The sequence below is a fragment of the Cyrtonyx montezumae genome, unplaced genomic scaffold (genome assembly GCF_038088225.1).
Source record: "Cyrtonyx montezumae isolate F1298 unplaced genomic scaffold, pur_monq_1.0 scaffold_0, whole genome shotgun sequence".
Taxonomy (NCBI): domain Eukaryota; kingdom Metazoa; phylum Chordata; class Aves; order Galliformes; family Odontophoridae; genus Cyrtonyx; species Cyrtonyx montezumae.
The window spans coordinates 24042965-24069244 of NW_027071824.1; the positions used below are offsets into that span (position 1 = coordinate 24042965).

Below are 26280 nucleotides of genomic sequence, written 5' to 3' on the forward strand. Positions count from 1 at the left end.
CTAAACATTAGCCTCATTTGGATATATAGCTTTTTTTTTTTTTTACAGTTCATACTCCCCTGAATTATTCTCAGATACTAGATAGAATACTCACATTAAAACAAAGCACATTCAGATCTATCTGGTCTTCACAACTCTAACATTTATAATGCAGCACTAGTATATGGATTGAGGTTGCAAGCATTTTTTTTGTTATTTAACACTGTATAGTTTGGTTTACTAGTGTTGTTTAGAAACACGCAAGCCACTTGGGTCAATCAGGTTGACTAAATTTAATTTCATACAAAATTTCAGCCAGAAACTTACAGCAGTCTTGAAGATATACTGTAACCTGTGAGATGTCTAGGGCTGAAGTAATGCCTATGATTGTGTAAAAATCCAGATTCAAAGTTTGTTTCAGTTCTAGTATACGTTTTGAAGACAGTTGCAAGCAGTTGCAATTAAGACTGTATAGAGAAGGTGTATTTCAATATCAGTGACCAAACTTATTTTTAAACAGAAATCTCTGCCATGAGACAACACAATAAACAGCGTTAAGTGAGACTGACTATCACACCTTTCAGATAACCTCATTATCCCATTCATCCCCAGGACACATCAATTGTCATTTTCTTTGAACATTTTGCTCAGTTGTTCCACTAGTGCTACAAGCTCAGGGTTTCCCCCAAGTGATTCAATTTGTTTATAGGCTTCAGATTCAAGCTCTCTCAACGTATTCCGAGTGTACTCAAATGAACCCACATTTTCAAGGTAATGCACACAGTATTTTTTGATGTCTATGTTTTCTGTCCTTTGACGTAAAATGTTTTGCACCTGTGTACTTTCAGGTTTTGACCAGATTGCATGAATGGTTGGGAATGAGAACTTGCCCTCAGTTAAGTCTTCACAAAAACTCTTGTTTTCACTATATTCTTTGGAGTGTAAGTTGGCATAATCATCTCTTATTTGGAAGAAGAGACCAAGCGTGTTAAGAAGTGGTTTTAAGTCTTTCTTATAATTTGAGAAGAGCTGCATGAGGCCTACAGCTAATCCAAAGAGACCTCCTGTCTTTTGCAGTACCATGGCTTTGTATTCATCTTCTGTGGGGCAGGTGTAAGTATCCCTCCAGTAAATGTCCAAGCCTTGCCCTTTATGGAGTTCCAGTAGCTGACGGGTAAAAACTTTAACAGCATCTGGGTGATCAAGGGTTAAAACCTTCTCTAAGCCAAGGAAATACACATAATTAGCACAGTTGATTACAGATGGAATTCCATAGATACTGTGTGCCACTGGAAATCCCCGTCGTAGTTTTGAGTTGTCTTCAATATCATCCACAAGTAGGCTTGCATTGTGCAACATCTCTGTCACTTCAATGATAACCTATTACAAGAAGAGAAAAGGATTACCTCCTGCATTTTTTCCAGCAGCAAACTATCTGGCATTCAGTAACCACCATCCTAAAGGTTAAAACCTGAAACCCAGCAATCTAATTGCTTGCTTACCAAAGATAATGAATTTAAGAGCAAGCTATTGGAGCACTAATTACTCAGCTTTGAGCGAGAAGTAAGGCCTACTTTAACTCATAAAGATAGTTGTCTTTAAGATCACGAAGGATAGAGTACTTATAAAAAGCAACTTTGTAATATGTATTTTTCTGAATATTGATTGAATTCATTATGTCGCTCTCAGTACTATCAGGAAAGTTTCCCTGTGAACTCATTAGATAGGCTAATGAGAGATGCTAGAATAGGCTTATTTCATATCACTTAGTTTTGTGATCTCTGCAGTTCCTAGACATTTCAAGTTGAATTTAAATAACTTAAAACATCCCTCATGACTGCAAATTATCTCATGAATTACCATTTAAAGAAAAGAGAGTCAAAAATATTTTAGGATTGAAAGTGAGGGCGGAAGAAGTTCAGACAGCAGAAAAACCTTGTTGGAAGTTGTCTGAGGAAGTGAGAAAACTGCACTTCATAATGAAAGCAGACCAGTACAGAATGGCATGCTTTCTTAAAAACCAAGCCTAACCCATCAGTGGCTCCTACAATATAACTTTCAACAGACAGATTTTGCTACTTGAGCACTATGAAGCATCACACTTAACCTATCCTTCACAAACACTAGTTAGTGGTCTACCTGACCATCAATGAAATTATTTAGGGACCAGGTAGCTGTCAAAAAAACCAAAGTTATTTCAATTCCTTACATTACCTTGGATACAGAGAATTCTTTGCACCCTAAGTGTACAGGTTCAGCAAATTTTTTGGCTAGCCAGAATCCTGCATTTATAAAATCTGTCTAGTTTCTTCTGCAAATCATTGAAAACTTATTCCCATTGTTAATAACTAAAGTGGGTAACTACTCCTACCACTCAGAAGGTTGAACTTACTTGGAATGCAAGTAACTATTCTACTTCACACAAGTCATAGAAACTGTTACTTTAGTGTTAAACCGTAGCCAACGCTTTGCAGTAAAGTTACTTCCCTTCAGCTGTACTCTAATGCACTCAGGAATGATGTATTGTAAACGATCAGAAGTACATTACACTGAGAATGATCTGTTATTGATAATTTTGGAAGTAATTAATTATTCAAATAATTTGTGAGTACCTGTATTTTATCTTCTGGAACATTAAGCCAGTGATTGAAGGCCTGTGACAGTTTGGTTCTTACTTGCTTGCCTACAATTAGAAAAAAGGAAAAAAAGCCATTATTAAATGCAACAGTTTATCTTAACAGCTGTAACTAATTTTGAGACCAGTAAGCTGTTAAAAGCATGATCACTTCAAAGGGAAAAATGCATTATAGAAAGATCGTAGCTTGTTTCCTCATTGTATAAGCATTAGGATTGAAGTTGCCAATAAATGCAAACATTTCATAGTAATACACAATGATATAAAACATGTATTTACATGTCACTGCAATTAGTTTTGGCAATTTAGCTAGCCCTCGAGTCCACTGGTAACCTCTACAAATTGGTTTACTGCCTCTGAAAGCAAGTCCTAATTTGTTTGGCATGTTAACTTTATGTAACATTTTTTCATTGCAATTCATTATTAGATATTTAGCAAACATCCATACCATCAACTATCTCCTCTCCTATTTCAGGTCTTATGCAGTACTCTCCCACTGATACTGAATTTGTACAGCAAAAAAAAAAAAAAGGAACATTTGATATACTTTAAAGAAAAACTTTATTTTGAACAGAGCTTCTTAAGATTTTAAACATTTATCTTACACCCTCTTAAGTTTATGTACGTCTAACAGGATGTTCCACTCTGGCTAAATCTAGTTTGGCATGACACCAGACAGTCACCTATTTCAGAGGAAAGAAAGATCAGTTTAGAAATCCAAATTTAGTGTTAAAAAAAGCGTTAAAATTCAATCTAGGTACATTTTACCTGAAGGAGTTAATTTTAATACAAGTTATCCTATAAATTATTGATGCCAGCTTTCTTTAGTAAATCGCTGGAGGTCACATACGATGTGATTAAAAATGTATTCATTTAGTGTGTATTGATGATCAATAGAAAATGTTCAATAAACAGTCACCTCCTGTTCAGTTCTGAACTTAAACCCAGCTGAGTCTAAGATCTTCTATTAACAGCAAAACATGTTTAGACAAAGTTCTGCATCCTCAGCTCATATCAATGAGCCACTTGGAAACTATTACAAATAAACCTCAGAGCAGCACAATCTACCTGCTGGGTTCCATATTACTCAAGATCTACTGAGAGATCTAACTGAAGAATGATTCTGCAATATTAGTTCTCACATTAATGATGCCACCCTGCTGTAGCACTGAAGAAATTTCAACATTTGAATGTCTCCCTGCAGATTCTCTCTATTGCTGTGTGATCAACACAAACAGAACAGAAAAATAAACATGGGTAGATTAAATCAAACCATGGAAAAGAACAGGATTTATCCTGTTCTTATCAAGTCATCACCAGGTAAGCAGTAGATCTGTGGTTTGGACTCTGTAGTTAAGGTGGTAACCTTCCCCAGTTGTTCAAATGGGTTCAATTTTTTATTGGTCTCAAAGATTCCTATTGCTTTCTCTCATCACCATCTTTTGGTTTTCATCAGAAGATACTAATGAAAAGGCATCTCTTTTCCCCAACAGCTTTGTCTGATGGCTCTGCCCTACAGGAAGGAGCACTCTTACCTGGACATATCCCATCTTTGGCTTGTGCTTTCCTTTTTAATTTTCTATGCTCAGGTTTAAACACTAGTAGCTTTTTTTTTTTTTCCTCCCTGGACAGAGGGATTGTTATGTCTCTGAAACAGCATGACAGATACCTTAAGTCACCTGTGTGAGGCTTATTCTCTATAAGTACATTAAAAAAAATCCAAGAACCAAATATATAAACAACGACAAAACAGCAAAAAAAAAACCCTGTGCATTTAAATTACTAATTCACTGATTTAAAAGTTCATTTTAACATGAGTAACCAGGGTACAAATTTAAATACAAAATTACAACAGCACCCAAGATTTTAAAATCCTCTCGTTAGCTAAGCACCGCCACTAGTTCAAGCTAAACCTCTTTCTGACAACAACTTCTGCAAACGCCAATGATTTGAAATACTATTAACATTCAGACTCTTTTACCCACTGCGTGGGTAGAACAGATTTTGGCCAAATCTGTTCCCTAACCAGACCTGCTACACAAACACTGCCCAAACAAGGCAGAAAGGCCTTCATCAGAAGTTCCTCCCACCCCCCACTTCTAATAATAATTGCATGAATTAATTGAAGAGAAAATCACTCAAAATACTGAAAACAACTGTTACAAATACATGCCAAACTGCATGGTTTGTGAAGTATAAATGAATAATTCAGTTCGTCCATTAAAAAAAAGTAGTCACATATCACATTACAGATGTATACCTTAACTACAGCCACTTACACATATTAAATTACACTGAAAAAAAACACTTCAAAAAACTAAGCTGCTAATTCTGATGTTTTTTTGAGTGTTTACTATAAAATAAGCTTATGGAAATGGTACATGTTCAGTAACAAGAGTTATTTCATCATCTAAACGAACTCAATATGCACAGTGGATTTGCCATTTTGTTCCTTAGTACAGACAGCACTTGAATTGTCTAGACAGCCTTGGTGTTCAAGGTAGACAAGTCTAACAAAAGCTATTTATGGAAAAACCACTATCTGTACAGTAAAATATTCATCTTTTATAGGTGTAGATTTGCTTTTGTGAGCCCTATTACTGCTTCATAAATGCTGCTGTATCTTGTTTTGAATCAATTCTACAAGGTCTATTTGATATTAAAGCAATTTTCATGTGCGTGTTTGATGCCTACAGTCACACTATGATGGCAACAGACCAAATTCCTTTATTACTGACCTTAAAAGACTAGATGCATTGGTACTCCATTCCTTTACTCCCACCTCAACTCCTAAAATCCTAAACTATGCAAGACATGGCCCATAGATATCAAGATAAAATTGAAAGGATTAAGACTTAACGCTACCACAATAACTCATTTTTTCTTCTCAACTGTTCTATGCCACTATACTGTCGACTAGTCAAAGGAGAGTACTGTAAAACTGAAGACTAGCAAGATCTAGCTTCCAAAATTAGAAGCCATACCTACTGTGTAGTCATAATTATAGATTTTACTGAAACAAGCTTTTAATGTTATTCAGAATGCAGTCAGTTTGATCTGCTGGAGATCCCAACAGTACCCTACCCTAGTCAAGCAACAACTACACAAAACTTGTTTTCTCATTAGCAAAGCTGGGTGGAAAAAGCAAGGTATGGGAAAAATTAGATTCACTCTGACAAAGATTCTCTACGGGGATAAAATATACATTTCCAATTTTTGGAACAAAGATCCAATTAGTGATGTCACTCTCAGGACAATCCCTCCCACCTCCTTAGAGGAGAGCTGCTTCTCTATAACGAGACTGACTACACATGTGTATATATGATTTTTTCCTGACAGAGTACAAACTTCAAACTCAGACCTCCTGCTCTGAACAGGCTGTTGATCAGTATTTCTTTGCTCACACTGCATTAATGTGACCTCAAACTATGCCCTTTGGGCAGAACCCTACTTAGATTGAGGGTATGTAAAAGGGAAAGAACAGCACGAGAAAGAGCAGAGGGACCATCAACCTGGCCCTCATTAGAGCCTTGCTAAGCTAATTCAACTCATTACTGCAGCAGAAAACTGCCTGCTTTTTGCTAGGTTAGCTCTCTGCCAGCTTTACGTACTGCATCAGCTTATGAAGTGGGTCTGCTCAAGTTAGTACAGTGTGAGCAGCAGATGCTGAGAGACAGGAGAAGAGGGCATCACCTTTCTGGATGAAGCAAACCATTGTATTACCTCAGTTTTATTGTACTTTCACATTTAGTTCTATCATCGGATAGGTTAGGGCTAAATGGGTCCCAGCAGACCTCCCCACACAGCTAAAGGAACACCACCGCTATCCTAAGTGAACTGCAGGCCCACGCCTTCAAATTCAAGTAGCCACTTGGGACAGATGGAAATTGCTCAGGATTTTCTACTTGAACCCCACCCCCTGTTCAAAAGAGGATGTCTAGTACTAGTCCAGTACTGAGATTCTGTTTTTTGCCTCATGTCCTCTCAGGATCCCCAGTACCACCATCCCATAGTCATGGGGGACATAGTTGCTCCCACTCTTCACATGCCAACCAATTCTTCCATGTTTTTAGGTGTGAGGTCCAGCAAAATGCCTTCCCTCACCAATTTCTTGATCTTCTGTGTTAAGGAGTGGCCCTTGACACATTCCAAAAAACTACTGGATTGCCTGTGCCCTGCTGCATTGCTTCTTCCAGATACTCATGTACTTTTAAGTCTCCCATGAAGACAAGGGCTTGTGAATACAAGGCTTCTCTCAGTTGTCTGAAGGCTTCATCTACTTCTTCCTAATGAGACCACCCATAGCAAAGACCCACTACAGTATTACCTGTTTTGGCATTACTGGTCTGTCCTCTGATTTCAACCTGTAAGATGACCACAGGCAAATCTGACCCTGGGATGAATCCATGCAGTTCAGCTGCTTTTTCACATAAAAATTTCACCATCTTTCTAGATAATTCATGTTTACCCACTGTAACACTTCAGCTCTGAGCTATTCCACATCCAACATCACAGTTAAATCACAGCCCTACAACTGCATGCAGACCCCTAATTCCTCCTGTCTACTCCCCATACTCACTTCACAGATGTACTCAGTCCTGCAGATTCCCCAGGAAGCATGAGGTCTTCCCCCATCACATTGTCCTGTTATTGCTTCCTTATTTTAGTGCATACATCTGAGGCAGGCTCCCTACAGCTCTATTCATTAGAGGATCTCATCTCCATCGGACTATACCCTCCACTTGCCAGTTCACCACATCCTTAATTTATTTTGGGTAATGTCACTTTTAGTTTAAGTCTCTTCTCACCACATTGGGTAGCCTGTTGGCAGACACACTTTCAGGCTAACTTGGGTTGATGCAACCCATCTCCTCCTAGGAGTCCTTGATCCATGAAGGCCCTCCCTTGGTCATAAAACCCAAATCCCCACTGTTGATGCCAGCTGGGCAACTAGCTGGTTATTAACAGGAAGGATCTGTTTATTCTTTTTCATAGTAAGGGTGGGCTCAAGGAGCAAGAAAAACCACTTGGTCTCCTCTGCCTTCATCTCTCACTCCAAAAGCCACATGATTGTGTTTGAAAAGCTCCAGGTATCTCTTGGCTAGATCCATTAGTGTTAAGTGAAAGAGGTGTAGGGTTCAGTTGCGTGACAGTGAAATACACTTCAGCAGCAATGTCTCCAGAACATCCCTGACCTGAGCTGCCAAGAAGCAGCAAGATAATAGCTCAGACAGTGGCCTCTGTCTCCCGCAGGAAACAGCCTCCCCATTACTACCACTTGCTGCTCATACCTACTGCCAGTCTGAAGCTGTGCTGTACAGAGCTTCTAACCATTTCTTTTCTTCCAGTGCAATGAACTTATCTGACAAATGCACATATGCATGAGATACAGAAATCTCCCCTAATGTCAAGAAGCCATGAGCTCCCAGCCTTCACCACGGTGGAAGTCTTCATTTTGCAAGCTGACAAGTTCTTCCTACCCCTCTTTCAATATACACAGGGCTCTTGAACCTTCAGGCTCTTGCAGAAGATCTCGTCCATCTCCTAGTTATTTCTGATGCTGTATAGCCAGCCCAATGAACCTCTTCCACTGCTCTTTTGCTTACTGGAAGCAAGATTTTCACCATTACACACCTTTTGAAGGGCTACTTTCTCCCAGTATACTGGGATGCCCAAGCATACCAGCAGTCCAACAACTGGAAGCTGCCATCACCCTCAGGAACATGGCCTAAACTGAGGCCTCTCATGTGCAAGATGCAGTTGCTCCAGTGGTAGGGAACATGCCCTGTGGTACATCATCACCACTCTTAAAAGCATCTATGCTATCTTCATTTTCTGGTCCCCTTCTGTGTGATCTACTGAGTACCTACATCTGTTGGCTGCCTCCCAGCTGTATTCTCTTTTAAAAGAAATCACAAGAGCGAGGAAAAAAAAACATACATGCTATTAAAATAATTATGTTTCAGTAATTTTAATAGAAAAATCACCTCAGTCTTGCTACTGCTGCTTCATAGCTCCTTTACCAAGCTGGCCAAGTTCAACAACTCGGCAGAAAAAGCAGAAAAAACAAAAGCCAGTCATAATTGCTTAACAAGCTAAACAAGCCTGGAGCAATACACACGAAAGGAAAAATGCAGAATTGTGAACAGGATCAGAATCTACCTTTTCCAATTGCAAGCTGTTGATCCCTTCACTTTTACTGAAGCTGAAAGCCCATATAACTCCTTAGTGCTGCATAAACAGCTATTGGTGTTAACTCAGCTACTTGGAGATGAAAGATTCTTCATCATCTGTGTGAATTTTCAAGACAAACCACATTATTGGCATTTCTGAAATTTACTGCTGCTTATTATACTTTGCTCACCCATATAAATGACAGAAAACTAGACTGAGCAGAACACTGGTACAAACTACTAAAGCAATTTTATGTACAAAACGATTTTACAACTAAGTTACTATTTGGAACATTCTGAAATAGTAAGTTTTGTTTATTCATGCTTATTCTGTCACTAGCCTACTGGCAGTTAAAATGGCAATACAACTGAAAAAAGATGCCTTAAGTCTAATAGTTTCTTTAGCTTCAGTTATAAAAATCATAGAAACAGACAAGGCTAGAGATGAATTATCAGCCCCCAAAAGTTACCATTACAGCCCTATTGGGCTAACAGCAAACAACCTCCTCTTGTATCGAGGGATTAACACTTAACATCATTATAAAAGTTTGCATTCTCACACTACAAGCAACATTAGGAGATACCTCGCTTAAAAACTAATAGAGACACCCAGTTTCTCTTTACATAAGAGTTTGATATGCTTCTAACTTCGTTCAAGTTCTTATAGGTTACTGAACCACTCAGATTTTGTTTTTTAACTAGTCCTATAAGATAAACAACTGCTTACCTGACACACAGCCAAGCTTTCTCTAAAAGCCCCTCAGATGCAGTTACCCTCGTACCACTTCATTGACAGGATAATAGATGAGCTATTCTGTCAGGCAAGTTTTTCAGCAGGTTAGTGATTGATACCTAATCATTTGGACAGCGAGCTGAGAACTGGCAGAAAGCAAGAGAATACTGCCAGAAGAAAGATAGAACAAAACTGCCTCTTACAGCAAAAGCTTGTTAGATTAGCTCAGGCACCTCATCTGGACCCCACCCTAATTATGAACTGCTAGCATATGCCTCATTTTCCCTTCACCAAGCCTTGGTGTTCATAGTGATGGCAAGGCTCACACAAGTAGTTGACTCCTACTGACCTGTGCTCGGCATAGCTGACTTGGGGCAAAGCCAGTGTTTCAAAACACAGTAAACATCCAGCTGTATGATTAAGCACAAGCTCTCCACAGGCACACAACTTTTACATGCCTAGCTTAAAAGAATTCTTCTGTTCTGAATCATGCCAACATTTCTGCATGGAGAAAAGTGTATCTTATCTCTCACCTTCTCAAAGCATAGATTAAATTAACAAGAGATTGACATGCTTCAGTGGACAATCAGATTTATGATACTTGAGCAGAATAGCATACAAAGTGCTTACACTGATGGTCCAATATAAGATAAGCCATCAGGATACAGTAATTAAGTCTGAACACACAATGAAGTACAGGAATTTAGCCAGATGAGTCAAGATGGGAAGGTTAAGCTAGATGCATAATTTAAAGTAAAACCTAATTGAAGAGGTATTACGATGCGTCTTTGCTCATATTAGATAATCTACCCAAACAAATAATACCCTTAAAGATGGTGCTGGAGAGAAGTAAATTTCTACAAGACTAGATCTTAGAAAGCCCCTTGGAATATCACAGATTCTTTCTCAAACACATTTTCAAGAAAAAGCCACCAGCCAGTTTAAATGCTGTCAGGAAATGGAAAACAAACTTTCTGGCATTAAAAAATGAGTTCTACTGCCAAATTCCCTCCTCCTCTAGGTTTTCAACGACAGTGCTTGGCAGCACAAAGTGCCAACTCCGTTGCAATCTCTAATGCAGACAAAATGAAACTGATATTTGTAAAGATGAATAATGAACTTCACCACACACACGAAAGACCCACCATGCTGATACATAGATCTTGCTTCAGATGTACAAAGCCACTTAGTACTGTGTCTGTGATCAGTTAGGCTGTCTAGATAAGTCTTCTATCCCCACTCGCATATTAAGGAAAATAACTGGCCAGAATTATAACTGCTGAGTGTTATATACCCATTAACTCTACCACTATTCAGTACAAGTTGTACAGAAGTAAACGATGCAACAGTTCCCATGACAAAGTTACTTCTATAAAGTTAGTCACTGACAGCCTGTATGGTCTTCCTTACACTTCAACTGTACGAATGAGAGTCACAGCAAAATAGCATGACTATCTGCTCAGCAAAAAGGATTCTGACTGGTACATGCATACAAAAATTCTGTCAAACTGTCTCATGCATTCTGCTGAAGCAGCCACTATCCAAGAGGGAAAACTTCATCTCACTGTGCTGCTAATGACCTGATGCAACACAAGGACTGACAAGTCAAGTAATCCAGGACAGCCCAAATCAACAACACTAAAACCTGGCTCTGTACTCATCAGAGAGAAGAGATAACACAAACAGACTATTTAAAACATACACACAGCCCATCAAGTCCAGTACAGCAAGCTGGTAAGTGCTGGGCTGGTGATGTTTCATCCTTCAAGAATAGCATCAAAAGTCTTCAGCACTCACCCAGATCAATTTCAGTAAGTAGGAAGTCAGATACTGAGTGGAGGGCAGAGCAACTGAAAGAAAACTATCCGCACTGCAGCAGACAAATGCAACTGCTACTGTATGAATCACACCAAAAGGACAGTTTCACAAGAGAAGAACAAATATAGCAAATGATAGCTTTAATTACTCTTAAATCCAAGTATAAAGATGGATATATATTTCCTAGGACAAAGATGTTTTAGAAGTAACATTGATATTTTGAAGTAAAACAGTAAAAATAAACTTGCCTGGTAGTTGAAGTAAATACTGGTATGGCTCTAGAATTCTTTTAGATGTTTCATCCATTCCATCCATGTCTCTTGCTCAGAAGGTAGTTCACTGTTAAAGAAAGTGTTATGAACATGGTTTAGATTTAAGAAATTAAAGTAAAAGAAAAATACAGGAGCAAGCAATTCAGGAAAAAAAATAGCTGACCTCCAGGCTAGGTGTAAGCACTGCAGTTTTAAATATGATAGTGACTACCAAATTCACTGTAAAAGAAGTTTTTTGGATGGCACTTAGACAAGAAGCAAGCATACGTTTTAAGTACAGGTTTCCTTATTTATTCATGAGTAGCTTAAATCAACTCCTAGACTTTTATCTGTATCAGAGGGCTCAGATGAAAGAGAAACATTTAAAACATAACCATTCACAACAATACAGCCCTGCTGTAGATCTATGAAGAAGACATTCAGCACATACAAACCCTGCATGATTAATCTCATCAGACCTCCCTAAATGCTCTCCCCATACAAAAGAGCAGAAAATATACCTTACACCAGTGCAACTTAAGCAAGCTGAAAACAAGCTGGAGCCTTTTGACAGAATTCTTCAGTCCTGCTTTAGAAGACAGCAACGTATTCTTTTCTTACCACTGCTTAAGCACAGTCATCTTTACATACTTTTATATACGCTACATGCATCATATTCTTGCAAGAAATCTTTTAGGATCCATTCTCTCCATAGCTCAACAATTATGTATTGATTACTTTTCAGTTCACATACCCTTTGGTCATCCATATTTGCATTTTTTTCAGACTGTTTTCTATAATGGATCTTTTCTCCTTTCACCTCTAGCCTTCCTTGCTGCACTGCAGATACAGCAGCTCAAAACAATTCTTCTAATGTCATTTTAAAACAGGAACTGCAGCAGCAGCACAGAGGCTCATACTACTTCAGCACTGCTTCTCAGCTATTCTGCTCCTTCCTGCACCAAGCTATTGAATAGTTTTATAAATTATCAATAAAACTAACTAATTTAAAGTGAGTTTGTAAGCGTGGACTGATGCATATTTAATGTAGGAACATTAAGGGGAGTGGCTGACATGAGTGAAACATACTATGTTCCACACTTGCTCAAAGTAATACAACTAGTAGTTCCCCATCAGCAACTCAAAGGATCAGTATTAAGATCACCGCTTCTCCTTAAGGACAAACTGGACCTCCCCCTGCCAGCAGCAGCTCAGTTGCTTCCTGCTTACTCTCATTCCCACCATCTGGAGCCACAAAATATTTGTAGCAGTAGAACTTGGGAACTGATCTTCATCAGCAACTATTTTTGAAGCTTAGGTTTGGATAATTTATTTGTTAGCTCCACTGCGTACACTAATCCAATTCATCAACACCTGGGGGCAAGAAAGGGTATTTAAGCAAACACGGCTGCCACTGAAATGCAGGCATGACTACACCTTTCTGGAAAGCCCTGCACGGTTTCTCAGCAGCAATGTCACAACAAGCACATTTCCATTGCTTACCCCCATGATATCCCAGCACATCTGGCTGTCAGGATCTAAAACAGGCTTGTATGACAACCTCAGCTCCCTGTTGTTTCTTACGCTATTAGCAGAGCTTTGGAGACTAGAACTCCTTTTAAGCCAGGACTGCCACTGAGGGCATCAGCTGTAAATCTGCACTCTTACATACGAAGGCCAAGCCTCAACAGACCTCAGTGAGAAACTGAAATAAAAAGACTAAGTCCACTGTCTGATTTTTTTTTTTAATAAGGGGAGTTTGTAGAAATGGATACGCAGAGACACTATCAAGTTGGCCACTTTCCTGTGACTATTACATGTCAAAAAGACACACAGATAGCTCAAAATTGAACGTGCTTAGCTATCCAACAGCCCTGTGAGAAGATGACAGGGTGGGAATTTCTTCTCTGTAACAGTTTGCCACTGATGCAGTACCTACAGGCATTCAGTGAGCACGCACAGAAAACAAAGATAACTGTAATCTGATGATCACCCCTCATCCACACCAACAAGCTACCTAAAAGTAAATCCTAAAATTCTTCCTCTCCCCTGCAGGTTATTAGGAGGCTTCTTCCCTGTCTGTTGGTAACTAAAGCAGTATTCAAACCCCTGAACCCGCTGGAAATTAGCTGGTATTACACTGCATCAAATAATCTCTGTATCTTTTGGTGCCAAACTAATAGGAATCCTCCAAAATACTGCTTATCTTAAAATATACATATATTGCTAAGCACTTTCCCACATGTGCCAAGTTGTTGTGGTTTTTTTTTAATGAAACAAAGCAAGATATGTTACCTCTAAGCTTCATTTTTATTTATTTAAAGCTCTAAAAATGATGGCAGCTTCCCTGGAATCTCTGCAGCTAAGCTCTCCCGGGCTGCTGTGCTGCCTCCAAATGAAGTACCTAACCTCTGCAAAGAAAAGGAGTGCAGTACTTCATAAGGCACCTACATGCTTCATACACCCTTCAAAACCGGAATACCGGCCAGAACTGCATCAAAACTTACGGTAGAAAGAGATGGGTGGCAAAAGATATCTGATAAATGAAGGTGCTTATCTAGGGCTATATGCCAGAACAACAGAGTAGGAGAGTAACATTCCACAGACTATGAGAGTAACATTGTGGCTCTTTGTAAAAAGCTTCCACATTAGACGATCCTTAGGAAATGTGTGATATGCGACTTAACAAACCCTAAGTTTCCTGATGCAGCTACTGAGCAATTTACTTCAGAAGCTCAGCTGCTGTAGAAAGCCTTCTCACAAAGATTTCAGTTAATACCTTGCAGCTATTTCTCTGTCAGCAGGAAAACGTCAGGCAATAAATGAAAGGGAACATAAAGCTGTTTGTTAGCAACAGTAGAAGGAATGACTGCACCTATCACAAAAAAAACCAACAAATCAACAACCACCAGAACAACTCAGAACTGAAGCACTTCAAGCTATTCTGTTCAGTTCAATTGCTTTTTGAACTCGTGCACATGCTTCCTGCATTTCAGTTTGTGCACAGCTGAGCTCTTCTTCAGCAGTTTCTCTCTTTCCCCGCAGGTCTGGGGCTCACAATCGCACCACAGAGACCACGGCACCGCCTAGAGCTGCAGCAAGCTTCATCTCCACGGACCCCTTTGCAAAAGCGAAGGGCGCTGAAAGGAGACATCAGCACAGGCCACGGGGACACGAAGCTTTTCTCTGACTTGGAACTGTGACCCGTGCACAGCAGCAAAACAATGTTAACTGTGAGCTACGCATCGAGGAACATCCTCGCTTCGTAAAACAGCTTTCTCCCTCGCATCGCATGGCGCACACACTCCCACAAATGCCAAGGGGAGGGCGAAGCCCACCGAGCACCCTTGGGCAGGGCACCGTAGAGGGCGGCGCGGAGCGAGGCCCACCCGACCGCGGCAGCGGGTGCGTATCGTCCCGGGGAGACTGCGAGGCCGCGAACCCGAGATCAGGCAGAACCCAGCTCGGGTTCTCATTCTAACCAGAGGAGCGTTCGGCAGACGCGGCAAGGAACAGCGAGCGCCGTTCCGCCACACGAGGCTGCCCCGATGCCGCCATGTTGCGCGAAGCGGGCTGCAGCGCGCGGGGACGGCGCGCCGCGCCGCACCACCCCCTCCCGCCGCCGCCCTCCCCTTCCCGGGCAGCCCGCCAGCCCCGCCCCGCCGCCCGGCTTCCGCCCGCCGGGAAGGACCGGCCCCTCCAACCCCCCCGCCCAACTTTCCCGGGCCTTCCTACCCGCATAACGCTGCAAGATCGCTCCGCACTCCCCAACGTGGCGGCAGCCCACCTCAGCTCCAGCGGCGGCCCGAGCCGCACCCGCTCCGCTCCGACAGCGGCAGCAACGCCGCTCTGCGAGAGGAGCGCCGCCCTCTTCCGCTCCGCCGGGCGCCACCTTCCTCTCTTGAGAGAAAATGCGCCACCGGGGCCGCACCGCGCAGGCGCCGGCCGTGCCCCCTCCCTAAATTAGCATTCGGCCGAGGGGCCGCCCCCTCGCAGCGGCCGCGCGCGGTGCGGTCTGGGATATGTAGTCCGTGACCGGCGGCGAATCGTTTTTCCGGGCGGTGCGGGCGGCGGCGAAGAACATCGTCCCCCGTGAGGCTCCGCGGTGCCGACTCTCAGTTTCCATAGAAGTGGAGAAAAATGATGTCAGTATTTCCGACGCGGCGGCCAATGGGGTACGAGAGGGGGTGGACTCTATGGGTCGGAGCCCAATGGAGGAGGCGGGGAGAGGGGCGTGGCTCGACCCGTCCGTCCGTCAGTCAGTCGCTCGGTGCGGGAGGGGGAGGGGGACCGAGAGGCTCCGAGCCCAGCAGTCACCGCCGCCGCCGGGTCCGGTGCGGGACGGATCGGTTCGGTTTGGCCTCGCCGCGCGCGGCAGCCGCGAGCAGCGCCATTACGGAGTGCCTAACGGGGGGGCCGAGACCGGTGTGACGGGGACCCGAAGCCGAGAAGAGGCTTCGCCCCGCTCCCTTCGCTCCCCCCCGCCTGGGGTCGGGGAGCAGCGGGCGGGCGCCGCGGAACAAAGGTAACGGCGCGGGGCCGCGGGCAGAGCGGCGCTCCCCGCCGACGGCGAGCGGCAGGCGGCGGGGGGGCGCGGGGCCGGGCCGCCACGGGGCGGGCGGGGGGAGGGGGGCGGTTGTTTTTCTTTTCGCGGCGCTACTGCGGCGGGACGCGGCGGCTCTGGGGCCGGGGGACGGCGATCGGGGGCCGCCTGGGCAGCTCCCCCTCACCCCCTCCCGTCTCTCCTCCCGCCCCTGTCCGCTCCCCTCGCACACACGCACGCACCGCCGCTCCGTGTCCCCGCTGAGCAGGTCGGGCCCCTCTCTCCCCGCCCCCTCCCGGCCCCGCTCCCTTCTTTTCTTCTTCTTCCTTTTCTTCCCCGCCGCCGCTGCGGCCCTCCCTCCCTCCACCCCCCCTTGCTCCCCCCGCCCGCCCCGGCCCTGGCCCGGAGTTGCGGCTGTTGCTCCCCAACTCATGCGGTGAGCTCGGCGCTCCCGGTACGTGTGTGTGTGTGCGTGTGTGTTTGTGTGTGTGTGCGCGCTCGGGGAGGGGCCGCAGCCCCCACAAAGCGGCGCCCCTGGGGGGGGGCTCTCCCCGCGGCCGCGGCCGCCCCTCCCGCACAATGGAGGAAGGGCTGCAGAGTGCTCGTGTGGAGGGGCCGCGGCCCGGGGGGGCCTTGAGGCCGTGGGGGGCCGTTGTTGTGGCAAGTTTCTTTTCCTCTGACAGAAATGGCGGCGGCGGGCGCGGGGGGAGCCGCGCCGTGCAGGAGCGGCCGGGGCGGAGGGACGGAGGGAGGAAGGGAGGGAAGGGGGGCCGGGCACGGGGGAGCAGGGGGAGCCGTAGGGGCAGCCTCCGGCCCGGTGTTGTCCCCCTCTCCCGGTACGAGCGGCTGGAGGGGCCCTCAGCGCTTTGTTTTAAATTCCAGGTCCGGGCTCGGCCGCTCAGCCCCCACCGAGGGTTTTACCGCAGCCTGAGCTCATCATGAAGGTAACGCGGCCGCTCGTGTTGTGCCGGGAGTTGGGGGGGGGGGGAGAAGGAAAGGGGGAGCTGCGCGGAGAGGGGCCCCCCCGTCTGTCTGCGTGTGTCTGTCTGTCCGGACCCCGGCGCGGAGGGGCCGCTCTCTCTCGGCATCAGCGCTGGGAGGAGAGCCGAGGACATGGCTGCCGGGCCGCGCTGCGGGCGGAGCGGGGACGGTCACCCGCCCGAGAGAGAGTGGCGGGGCGTGGGGGGGCCGCCTCGCTTTCTGCTCCTAAATCGGAGTTCTGCTGAATGAACGATCTGGGTGTCAGCGGGGAGGGTGCCTGGGAAGGGTTTCTCTGCAGTGAAACGATCGCTGTAAGGTGCGGGCAGGTTTCAGACAGGTTCCAGTCGTCTTCTCTGTGCTGCGTGCTATTCACGTGCATCGTTGCTGCCCGTTCTGGGCTGTTTCTTTCTGATGCATCCTGCAAGTTCTATAGGAAGCAAACCATATTGGTGGGATGGCATGATTTACTCTGCGCAGAAAGGATCGGTGTACCCCAAAGTGGTGTATAACAGCTGTGGTTGTTGGGTTTCTGGCATTTTGCTGGTGGTGTCTCACTGCAAATGCTGTTGGTAGTACCGTCACACCAGGATTTGTAATCCAGATCCCGGTCCTGCTGGGATGTGGTGAATCTTGCTTCAAAATATCAGTAATCTTATAATTGTAGCAGAGATCTGCAACATCGTCTTGTTGGTATTTATTAAAAAAAGGCAGTCTGTGTGTAGGTTCTTGTGCTATCGGAGTTGTTCTGCTGTCTGTGAATGAATGTTATGTAAAATATGTACCTAGAACTCTGTTTACTGCTGGAAATTGTAAGAGGTGCAGATCATTTTAATTTCTAGATTGATCTGAGCTGCCGAGCTGCAAACTGAGTCTTACTATAGAGCTGTTAAAGGTCCAGCATGCGGGTTTCCTTCTTCCTTTTCTGTTTTTGTTTTGATGACTCAACGTCAGCATATTAAAAAAAAAAAATCATGTTTGAGCAGCACTCCCTATGCTTTTTCTTTAGCAAGTACGCAGGTCTAAAATCCTGTGTGCATCCTCCTCATTAAAGTAAACTGTTGATGAATGTACACCACCAGGCTGTCGATGGAGTATGATATGGAGCTTTCCAAATCTGGCTCATGCCTGCTGGGGTTGCAGGAGGTGGAAGCAGGAGGCAGCATAGGGAGGTTTTTTTTTTTTTTTTTTTTTTCCCTCCTTGGAAGGAAAAACACTTATTTAAATGACAGCTAAATTTACATACATTTCTAATATTCTTTTTCCATGTAAACAAATCCCACAGTTACCATAGAGATTAGGCTCAGATACTCTGGTTATAGAGCTGTATAAATGTAGAGAGTTGGGAGGATGAGGAGGTTGGATTGCAAGTGGCAGTACAAAGTGCTCTGTGTAACAGCTACAGCGCCCACTTCAGCCAGAATTACATGTGCAGTAACAAAGATTTTAAGCAGGGACTTCAGAAACCTGTCGGTCGTCATATATTAAAAACAAACAAACATTGATCCCAGTGTGTTAGTCCTTTGATAAGATTTCTGCTATTCCTGCATTTTTGTTTGTTTTTAAAAAAATTGATAATTTCTACCAGGCTGTTCAAACGCTGATGTTAAGCTTGCCATTTGTGTGTAGCACTGAGTTTATATATGCTTGAGATAACTGTAAGTGCTTTATTTACTGTGCCATGTAGCGTTAAATGAGGCTCATCTATAAGTCATTACGCTGAAACTTTATTCACTTGTTACACTGAAACTTTTAATGGAATTGTAGCTCAACAGAAACGTCTAAAATACAGCAGTATTTCTAAGACTGTCTTTTAAGATTTCAGTAATAATACAGTGCATCGCAGCTTAAATCTGTAATTTTCTAAGCTTGCAAGGGTGTGAGTGAGTCCAATAAGAAGTGTTAAGAGAGTGCCTTAAGAAAGCTTCTGGCTTTCTGTTGGTGTCACCACAAAGTAGCATTGCTTGTACTACACCAGTGCTGCAACAGTACAGACACTGTTAAATAGATGGCCGTGTTTTTGCACGCATTTATTTTTTAAGGTATTGGAAGTGTATGCCTCAAGGACAATTTGGCATAGAGAGAATGTAATGCTTTAAGGCCTAGCTTTAGTTAGAGGCTGCTGACTGCGCACTGGTGCAGGCTGCACCACGGTTTGATTCCTGCTGAGGTCGTTCTTTCAGGTGCAGAGGTTTTGTGTTCCAGCACATGAAGCATTAGGACTGTGGTCCGAGTCTGTATCTTTGTCTCTTTGGGTGAACTTGAACAACTCATTTAGCTCTGCAGAGTCATTTTTCCAATCTACATTATAGGTAGAATGTTTATCACACTTTGTAAAGCACAGTGGGGTATGTTTAGGAAGAATGCCAAGTTGTACTGCTGGAAAACTGTAAGTCTCTCCTGCACTTGTTTCAGAACCCTCTGAGATAGCGGAGGGGTGCTGCTGCCCGCTAAGCGATTACCACCTCCAAAGCCACTGGCATAATTGTTCTCCCCACGGTAACCCAACTTAATCCAAGTAGATAAAGTCCCTTGTATAAATTAGTAACTTTATCCTATTAAGTAGTCCTACCGTGGACTGCAAAGAACCAAAGACGGTCTTAAAATATCTTGAAGTATGTCTTACAAGGAAATATTCGGATCTTGGCATAATTGTACACAATGCAGTTCTGTAGATGATGGTTAGGATGATTTGCATTTTATTGTGAAGATTTTTTTCTTGATAAATTTAGGTACTTCCTGCATAATGTCTTTTAAAGCATGAAGCATGCCATAGAAACTTGTGGAACTGTTGCAGAAGGTGTGATTATTTAAAAGCTAATTGTATGCCGCCCAATTACTACCTACTAAGTACATTGGAAAATGCATATAAAAACATTATTCTGGCTTGTTTTATTTTCTTTCTTGAAGTCAAGAAGCAAATTTCAGAAAAGCAGAGTCTCTGTCTTTAAAGAATGAAGCAGTTTTACTGTTGATTTCTGCTAAGCACTATTGTAAATGCTCCTGAGATTTTTAATATCTACTATGACGTTTGCTTGAAATTTAAATATATGAATGAGAGTAGTATACCTACTGTAGTTAAAGAGTTCACTGCTGCCTGGTGATAAAAATAGTAACTGTCCCAGAAGCGAGAGTAATCCACTATGAATTAAGCGATGTGGGATGATGGTTTAAATGTGTTTTTTTTTTCTATTTGCACATTCAAGTTTTTCAGTTTGTAAAGTATGCAATATTTAGTGTTGTAGATAAAAAAGTGTCTGTGGCTGTAGATGTTCCTGAGTGCTTGCTCAAAGCTGTTACAGTGACAGATGAAGGCAGCAATATGTATGGCTTGTGGTGTGTTTTGTTTTTAATTCATCCTTCATTTACATTCTGGTTTCATGAGTATTCCTAGTGACCTCCCTAGCTCTGTGCAGAGATCATTAGTGCACGCTGATGCTGTAATCGCTTTCCCTTAGAGCCAGGCAGTCTGCTGCTCTTGTTCTCCGCCAGAATGGCAGAGGACAAAAGTGAAGTATCTAGTAAATTTTTCAGTCTCCAGTTTCCAACTTCACACACAAGTCAGCTGAAAGTTCTATTGCTCTTACGCAGGCTGGAAACCAGTTGTGGAACGTAGTGACCTTTCACTTTCAGGTTAACTAATTGAATTGCAGCAGAAAAGGACATTGGTAGAGGAGGAGTACCTTGAGAATAGGTTTATTTTTTGTGCTGCAGGTGGGAGAACAGGTAAGTCTTAAGACGTGGTTTGCCCCTGTCATTTGTTTTTGCACTGTGAAAACTGATCTTAAATTCTGTCCTGATATTCCAGTTTGAACGAGTGATCAGAGGCAGTTATTGACTTCCTCGTGCTTGCATAATTATGTAGAAAGGAAAGCAAACACCGCTTGCACCAAGTAATTACAAGTCACGTTGGAATAATCTAAGCTATTTTGAAATTGGATATTTGCACTTTTGAAAAGCCAGTCTTAGTATATTTTACAGTGTTTAAATATCCTGGAAGTCTGGAATTCAAATGTGTGTGTATAGTGTGTGTCTATTCTGTAGCTGAATGTGTTGATAAGGACTCCAGAGTTAATAAGACCACCTGGTGGAAAAAAGGCTGCTAGACTGGGAAGACCGAAGTGGTAACAAGCTATGGCAATTGGAGAAGTTGATTTGTTTGTATTATTATCTAGAAATTCATTGAAGGATTTTTGGGTCGAGAGTCTCATTGCAGCTGAAATACGGTATCGGTGCTGTCAAAGAAAAATGTTAGCAGCCAGAGTAATGGACACGCGTATGTTTACTCAGGCTTTTTAGGGTGGTTATTCAGTCTGCTTTGTGATCTTAAACTACAAGTGTTATATGCATCTGGTGCAGAAGTGTGCCGTGTATGTATTTTTCAAGAAATTCTTCGTTGCAGTTGAGAAGTCTTTCAAAACAACATGCAATCTTTTTGACGTATGGAGCTTTAAAAGCACTGTCAAACACTTAGTCTGAATGTTTCGCTGGTCATGTAAACTGAAAGAACAACTTCAGGAAAGGTGAAAACAGTACCATGGTTGCAAATTAGCTGCAAATTTTCATTTAAATCCTATAGAAATAAATGGCTTTATAATAGGCTGAAAAATAAAATAGAACATTTGAGATCTCTTTCAAAAAGTGTAAGAAATAGATTTTATTGGAGGAGACTGAGAAATGGGGCAGCACGTTCTCTGCAGTTCCAGCTGTTATGATGGGCCTTTCAGCAGTTCTCAAAAAGTATACTAATCTGAATAAACGTGCATCTTGAACTGCCCCTTAAATACTTCTTAGAAGATTTCAGAATGCTTCCAGGGAAATAAAGAAACTTGTTTAGTCCTATGCATAAAGTAAATGTTAGTGATTAGAAAGTGTTAAAATGTTTTAAAAGATTTTGATGGAAAGCCATACATTTTTAATTGGTCTATGTGGAGTGACCAGATGAGAGGATTTTTCAAGAAATTCAATTGTGGAAAAGACTGCAGGCCACTTTGATATTCTATCCTTAACAAGATGTCTATTTTCCTTCCTAAGAATAGTTTGAAGCAGGGAAGAAATTCAATAAAGAGCTATTGTGTGCCTCTTTTTTTTTTTTTTTTTTTTTTATTTCTCCAAGTTGGAAGCCAGCATATAAAGCAGTCATGACCTGTTTAGCAAGAAATGTTTGTAGGCAAGCTCTGGAAAGGCAGCTGTGAAACTGTCAAAGCAGCGTGGTGGAGGGTGTTGTTGCTGAGTTACCTGTAGAAAACTAGGACTGATGTGATCAGCCTATATTATGTGCAACCAGTGTGCACCGGTGACTTCCTGAGTTAGTATACATTAACTGTAATTGCTTATGGAGCTCTATTGTGGATTTTCCTGACACTGTGGGGGAGCACTGTGAAGGCTTTTCTTGCAAGCTAAGCAAAACATCGAAGTACCCAACTGTGAGAAGGCATTTGCCTTACTGTGAGCAGAAGCGGTAGTAATGTCTAGTTTATCCAGAGTTATTGTTTGCTCCCATTGCTCTTGTCTTTGAGGTAGGTTCATAGGTTCATTAGGTTGGAAAGAACCTACAAGATCATCTAGTCCAACCATCCTCCTATCACTATCCCTACCCAACTACTAAATCAAATCCCTCAGCACCTCATCTAAACGCTTCTTGAACAGCGCTAGGGATGGTGCCTCAACCACCTCCCTAGGCAGGCCATTCCAGTGCCTGACCACTCTTTCAGAGAAAAAATGTTTCCTCAGGTCTAATCTAAATCTTCCCGGGCGCAACTTGTGGCCATTCCCTCTCATCCTGTCATTATTTATCAGGGAGAAGAGGCCCACCCCCTCCTCACCACAACCCCGTTCAGGAAGTGGTAGAGTGCAATAAGGTCTCCCCTGAGCCTCCTCTTCTCCAGACTAAACAATCCCAGCTCCCTCAGCCGCTCCTCATAAGACTTGTGCTCCAGACCCCTCACCAGTTTTGTTGCCCTTCTCTGAACATGCTCCAGGGCCTCAATGTCCTTCTTGTAGTGAGGGGCCCAAAGCTGAACGCAGTACTCGAGGTGCGGCCGTACCAGAGCTGAGTACAGGGGGATGATCACCTCCCTGCTCCTGCTGGCTACACTATTTCTAATACAGGCCAGGATGCTGTTGGCCTTCTTGGCCACCTGGGCACACTGCCGGCTCATGTTAAGCCGAGCATCAACCAACACCCCCAGGTAGCATATGCTCTGCGTTGTGAAGCAGATTCCTTCAGAATGCTGAGGGAAACACCTTCAGGCATCCGTTCTTCCCAAATTATGGAGTCATTGGTGGCTTCTGCAGACAGTCTTGAGTAATTTCCTTATCAGTTGGGTTTTAAGCTAAATGTGGTTGCAAGCGCACTAGCTCAATAGGTGTTTGTCATTGAATGGATAATACTGGTTGGTCTAACTGGCAAGTAAGACTGTTCTTGGGCAGGAGAGTTTGATGTTTTTTCATTATTGGGTCTATTAATTTGTCCCCTAACAACCTACACAAAAGGATTTGGTTTCATGAGCTTGTACAGAAGAATAGTCTTTTCTTCTTTCTTCACTCCTGATTGTTGATTCTTGCTGTCTTTTATGCCAGCAGGTCCATTTGTATGGTCCTAAGGTAGACTGAACCAAACAAATTTAATTCAACAGTCAGATATGTATGCTCTTCAGTTACAGTAGGTTCATGACCCTAGCATTTGGACAAAGGAAGGAGAGGAGAGCACACAAACTGATATGAAGGGGCTCAAACTGCTTCTGAACACACCTTCTGTCCCGTTCCTCTGTCAACTTAGTAGTTTCTAGTCATTGAGCTAAACATTTAGTAAATGACCTAGACATGAAATTTCCGTAGAGATTTTTCTAGGCTTGCTTACTAGCTTCAACACTGCTCTTTTCTATGGGCTTGAAGTCCATGTCTTGTAGAAGGTGTTAAAAGCCTGAATGAAATAGGTGATGTGTTTGGAAAGCAGTGAAGAAGGCTTGATTTTTATATGATCAACATTAATTTCGTGTTCAGAAGATTAAGTATTAGACATGAAAGAAGAAAGCTTCGGAAATATTTTTTGAGGACTCCAACTTAAGTCTTACTTCCCTCTTCTCCCTTTTTATAAGTTCTTATTCCATGCTTGGAAATGCCAAGTCTTCAGCTGATAAATAACATAATAGGGAAGAATTTTGTTTATTTTTTTGTATTTATAGATCTGAAAAAGAAAGAGTTTTCATTTGTGGCAGGGCGACCTGATCCACTGTGATGATTTTTTTCCTTTAGCTTTCCAGCCATTTTCTCAGTAGGAGTCTGGTAGAAGTGAATTTCTTATTTATACATTTTAAATAGTCTACTTCCTGTTTTCCTGTAGATAGGCTTAGAATATGTTCATCTGAGTTCACAAAGATTGCTTTAAATTAAGTTATAAAGGTAAGAGGTAAACCTTATAATATCTTGTATGTGTGTCAGTGGAAGAATGTTAGCTTAATCTTTCTGTTAATGCTGTGACACGTAGGTCACTACTACATAACTTCTTTTATGAGAAATAATAAAGGGTTGAGATATTTTAGAGATTAGTAGATGTTACACCAGCATTTCAGAATTCGAGGATTTCTAATGGAATAGGTGTTTTCACTTTGTAACTTCTTTTGCTGCACTGCTCATTGAAAAATAGATGGTACCTCAAGTAAAATACCCGAACTTAAGGGAAAAAATTAGATACTTCGTCTTTTTGCTTTCATAAATTTAAAAAGCAGTTCTGATATCACAGCAATAACTTGGTAAATTTCCACTTCAATTTCATTGGAAGGTTGTCATGCTAACCGTGGATTGAGGAAAACAGCGAAGTACTTCAGCATAAGTAGGAATGTGTTATAGTTTAAAAAACAGAGTATGATGTGTACTGATACGTTGCTGCCTAGAATAGAGGCAAAAAATGGAGAAAATAATCCACTACAACTCATTTCCATTTTGTGTCTGCAGACTCATTCTGAGGTGGTGTTGCTGAAGTTCTTCAGTGCACGTGAATTTTCCTGCAGGGACGTGATTTGGGGGTAGCTGTGTAATGTTTCTGTCTTTGTCAGAAGTTCCCGCCAATCTTCCTGCGATGTTGGACAGGTTGAATTTAGATTCATTGCTTTATTTACAGATTACTAATAGTATGCTTTATACATTACTAAAAATCAAGTAGTACGAAAGATGATGTTGCCTGGTGACGGACAGTGTTATATACACGGGCTGGAAGGTAAAAAGAATCTATTCTTGATCCATTTTGAAACAGATATTCCAGATGGAGCTGGTGTTTTTAACTGTGTTCCCTGGAATAATTTAACATCAGGTTCCAGGAAGTATTAGTGTGGATACTAGATGTCTGGTTTTGCTAATTCATTCTTTTTTTTTTTTTGTTGGCAGCCTGTTGGTTATAAAGCTGATATTCTGTTTTCAGTTTACTTGGCTTACTACTCAAAATGTGTGGACAAACTTCACTGTGTTAGTCTCTTAATTATTTAACACATTGACTTTTCTTGGGGAATAGTGAGTATGTATTTGCATATATACACTTTCTGGTATAGGGTGATTCCAGTTTTTATAGGTAAATAAACTGAACTGGTTTAGTTACATTCTACATAGTGAGAAAAAAACATCTTCTCATTGCAACATAGTAGTGTATCAATAGAAGTGAAATGTGTGTATCCCCATATGACACACTTTTTTCCCAGTGGTAGTGTACATGGCATTAGTAGCATCTATATATCAACTTGGGTGATGGTAGGTCGTCTTTAAATTATATGAAGGCTGATTTTGGATAGGAAATATTATGCAGGTATCAGTGTGTACAAGTAGATATATTTGCATCTGTTCAGTATAATTGAGTTCAGTTCAGTAAAGTAGGTATACATACAACCCTTTGCATTAGAATGTAGAACAATCCCACTCTTTTCTGCCTGGAATGACCGGCTGCATGACAGCACTTAACTGAATATTTGAAACTGTGTAATAAAATTTTGATTCTGGTCTGACAATAAATATCAATAATAGCATCTATGGTGTGAAGTGTAAGTTGAGATGGTCTGCTCAAGTTACTCTAGATGTGTGTACTGTATTTATTTAGTTGTAGTTCTAAGGAAGCAAATCAGCTTCTGTTATGACAGAAATATCAAAAAAAGAGAAAGCAGTGAGCCATAGGTGTAGGGCTC

At 42.4% G+C, this 26280-nt stretch overlaps 2 protein-coding genes across 5 annotated transcripts in view; one reads left to right on the forward strand and one right to left on the reverse strand.

Annotated features, from left to right (window-relative positions):
- Window positions 1–396: 396 nt before the first annotated feature.
- GGPS1 (geranylgeranyl diphosphate synthase 1) lies at window positions 397–15512 on the reverse strand. The gene is made up of 4 exons (XM_065730143.1): window positions 15377–15512; window positions 11587–11677; window positions 2592–2662; window positions 397–1359 (listed from the first exon to the last, which is right to left on the reverse strand). The coding sequence occupies exons 2-4, from the start codon at window positions 11651–11653 to the stop codon at window positions 598–600; spliced, it is 900 nt and encodes a 299-aa protein (XP_065586215.1). The 5' UTR covers window positions 11654–11677; window positions 15377–15512; the 3' UTR covers window positions 397–597.
- Window positions 15513–15852: 340 nt separating this feature from the next.
- The window catches only part of ARID4B (AT-rich interaction domain 4B), an 82492-nt gene continuing 72064 nt past the window's right edge, over window positions 15853–26280 (forward strand). For 2 of the 4 annotated variants that reach the window (XM_065730156.1, XM_065730176.1), the window contains exons 1-2: window positions 15857–16114; window positions 17015–17076. In XM_065730156.1, coding sequence (XP_065586228.1) covers window positions 17071–17076 — 6 coding nt within the window. In that variant the 5' untranslated portion in view covers window positions 15857–16114; window positions 17015–17070. Of the gene's footprint in view, window positions 16115–16523; window positions 16587–17014; window positions 17077–26280 lie in introns of those variants that run through there. The other 2 variants (XM_065730185.1, XM_065730167.1) reach the window with 2 other exon arrangements.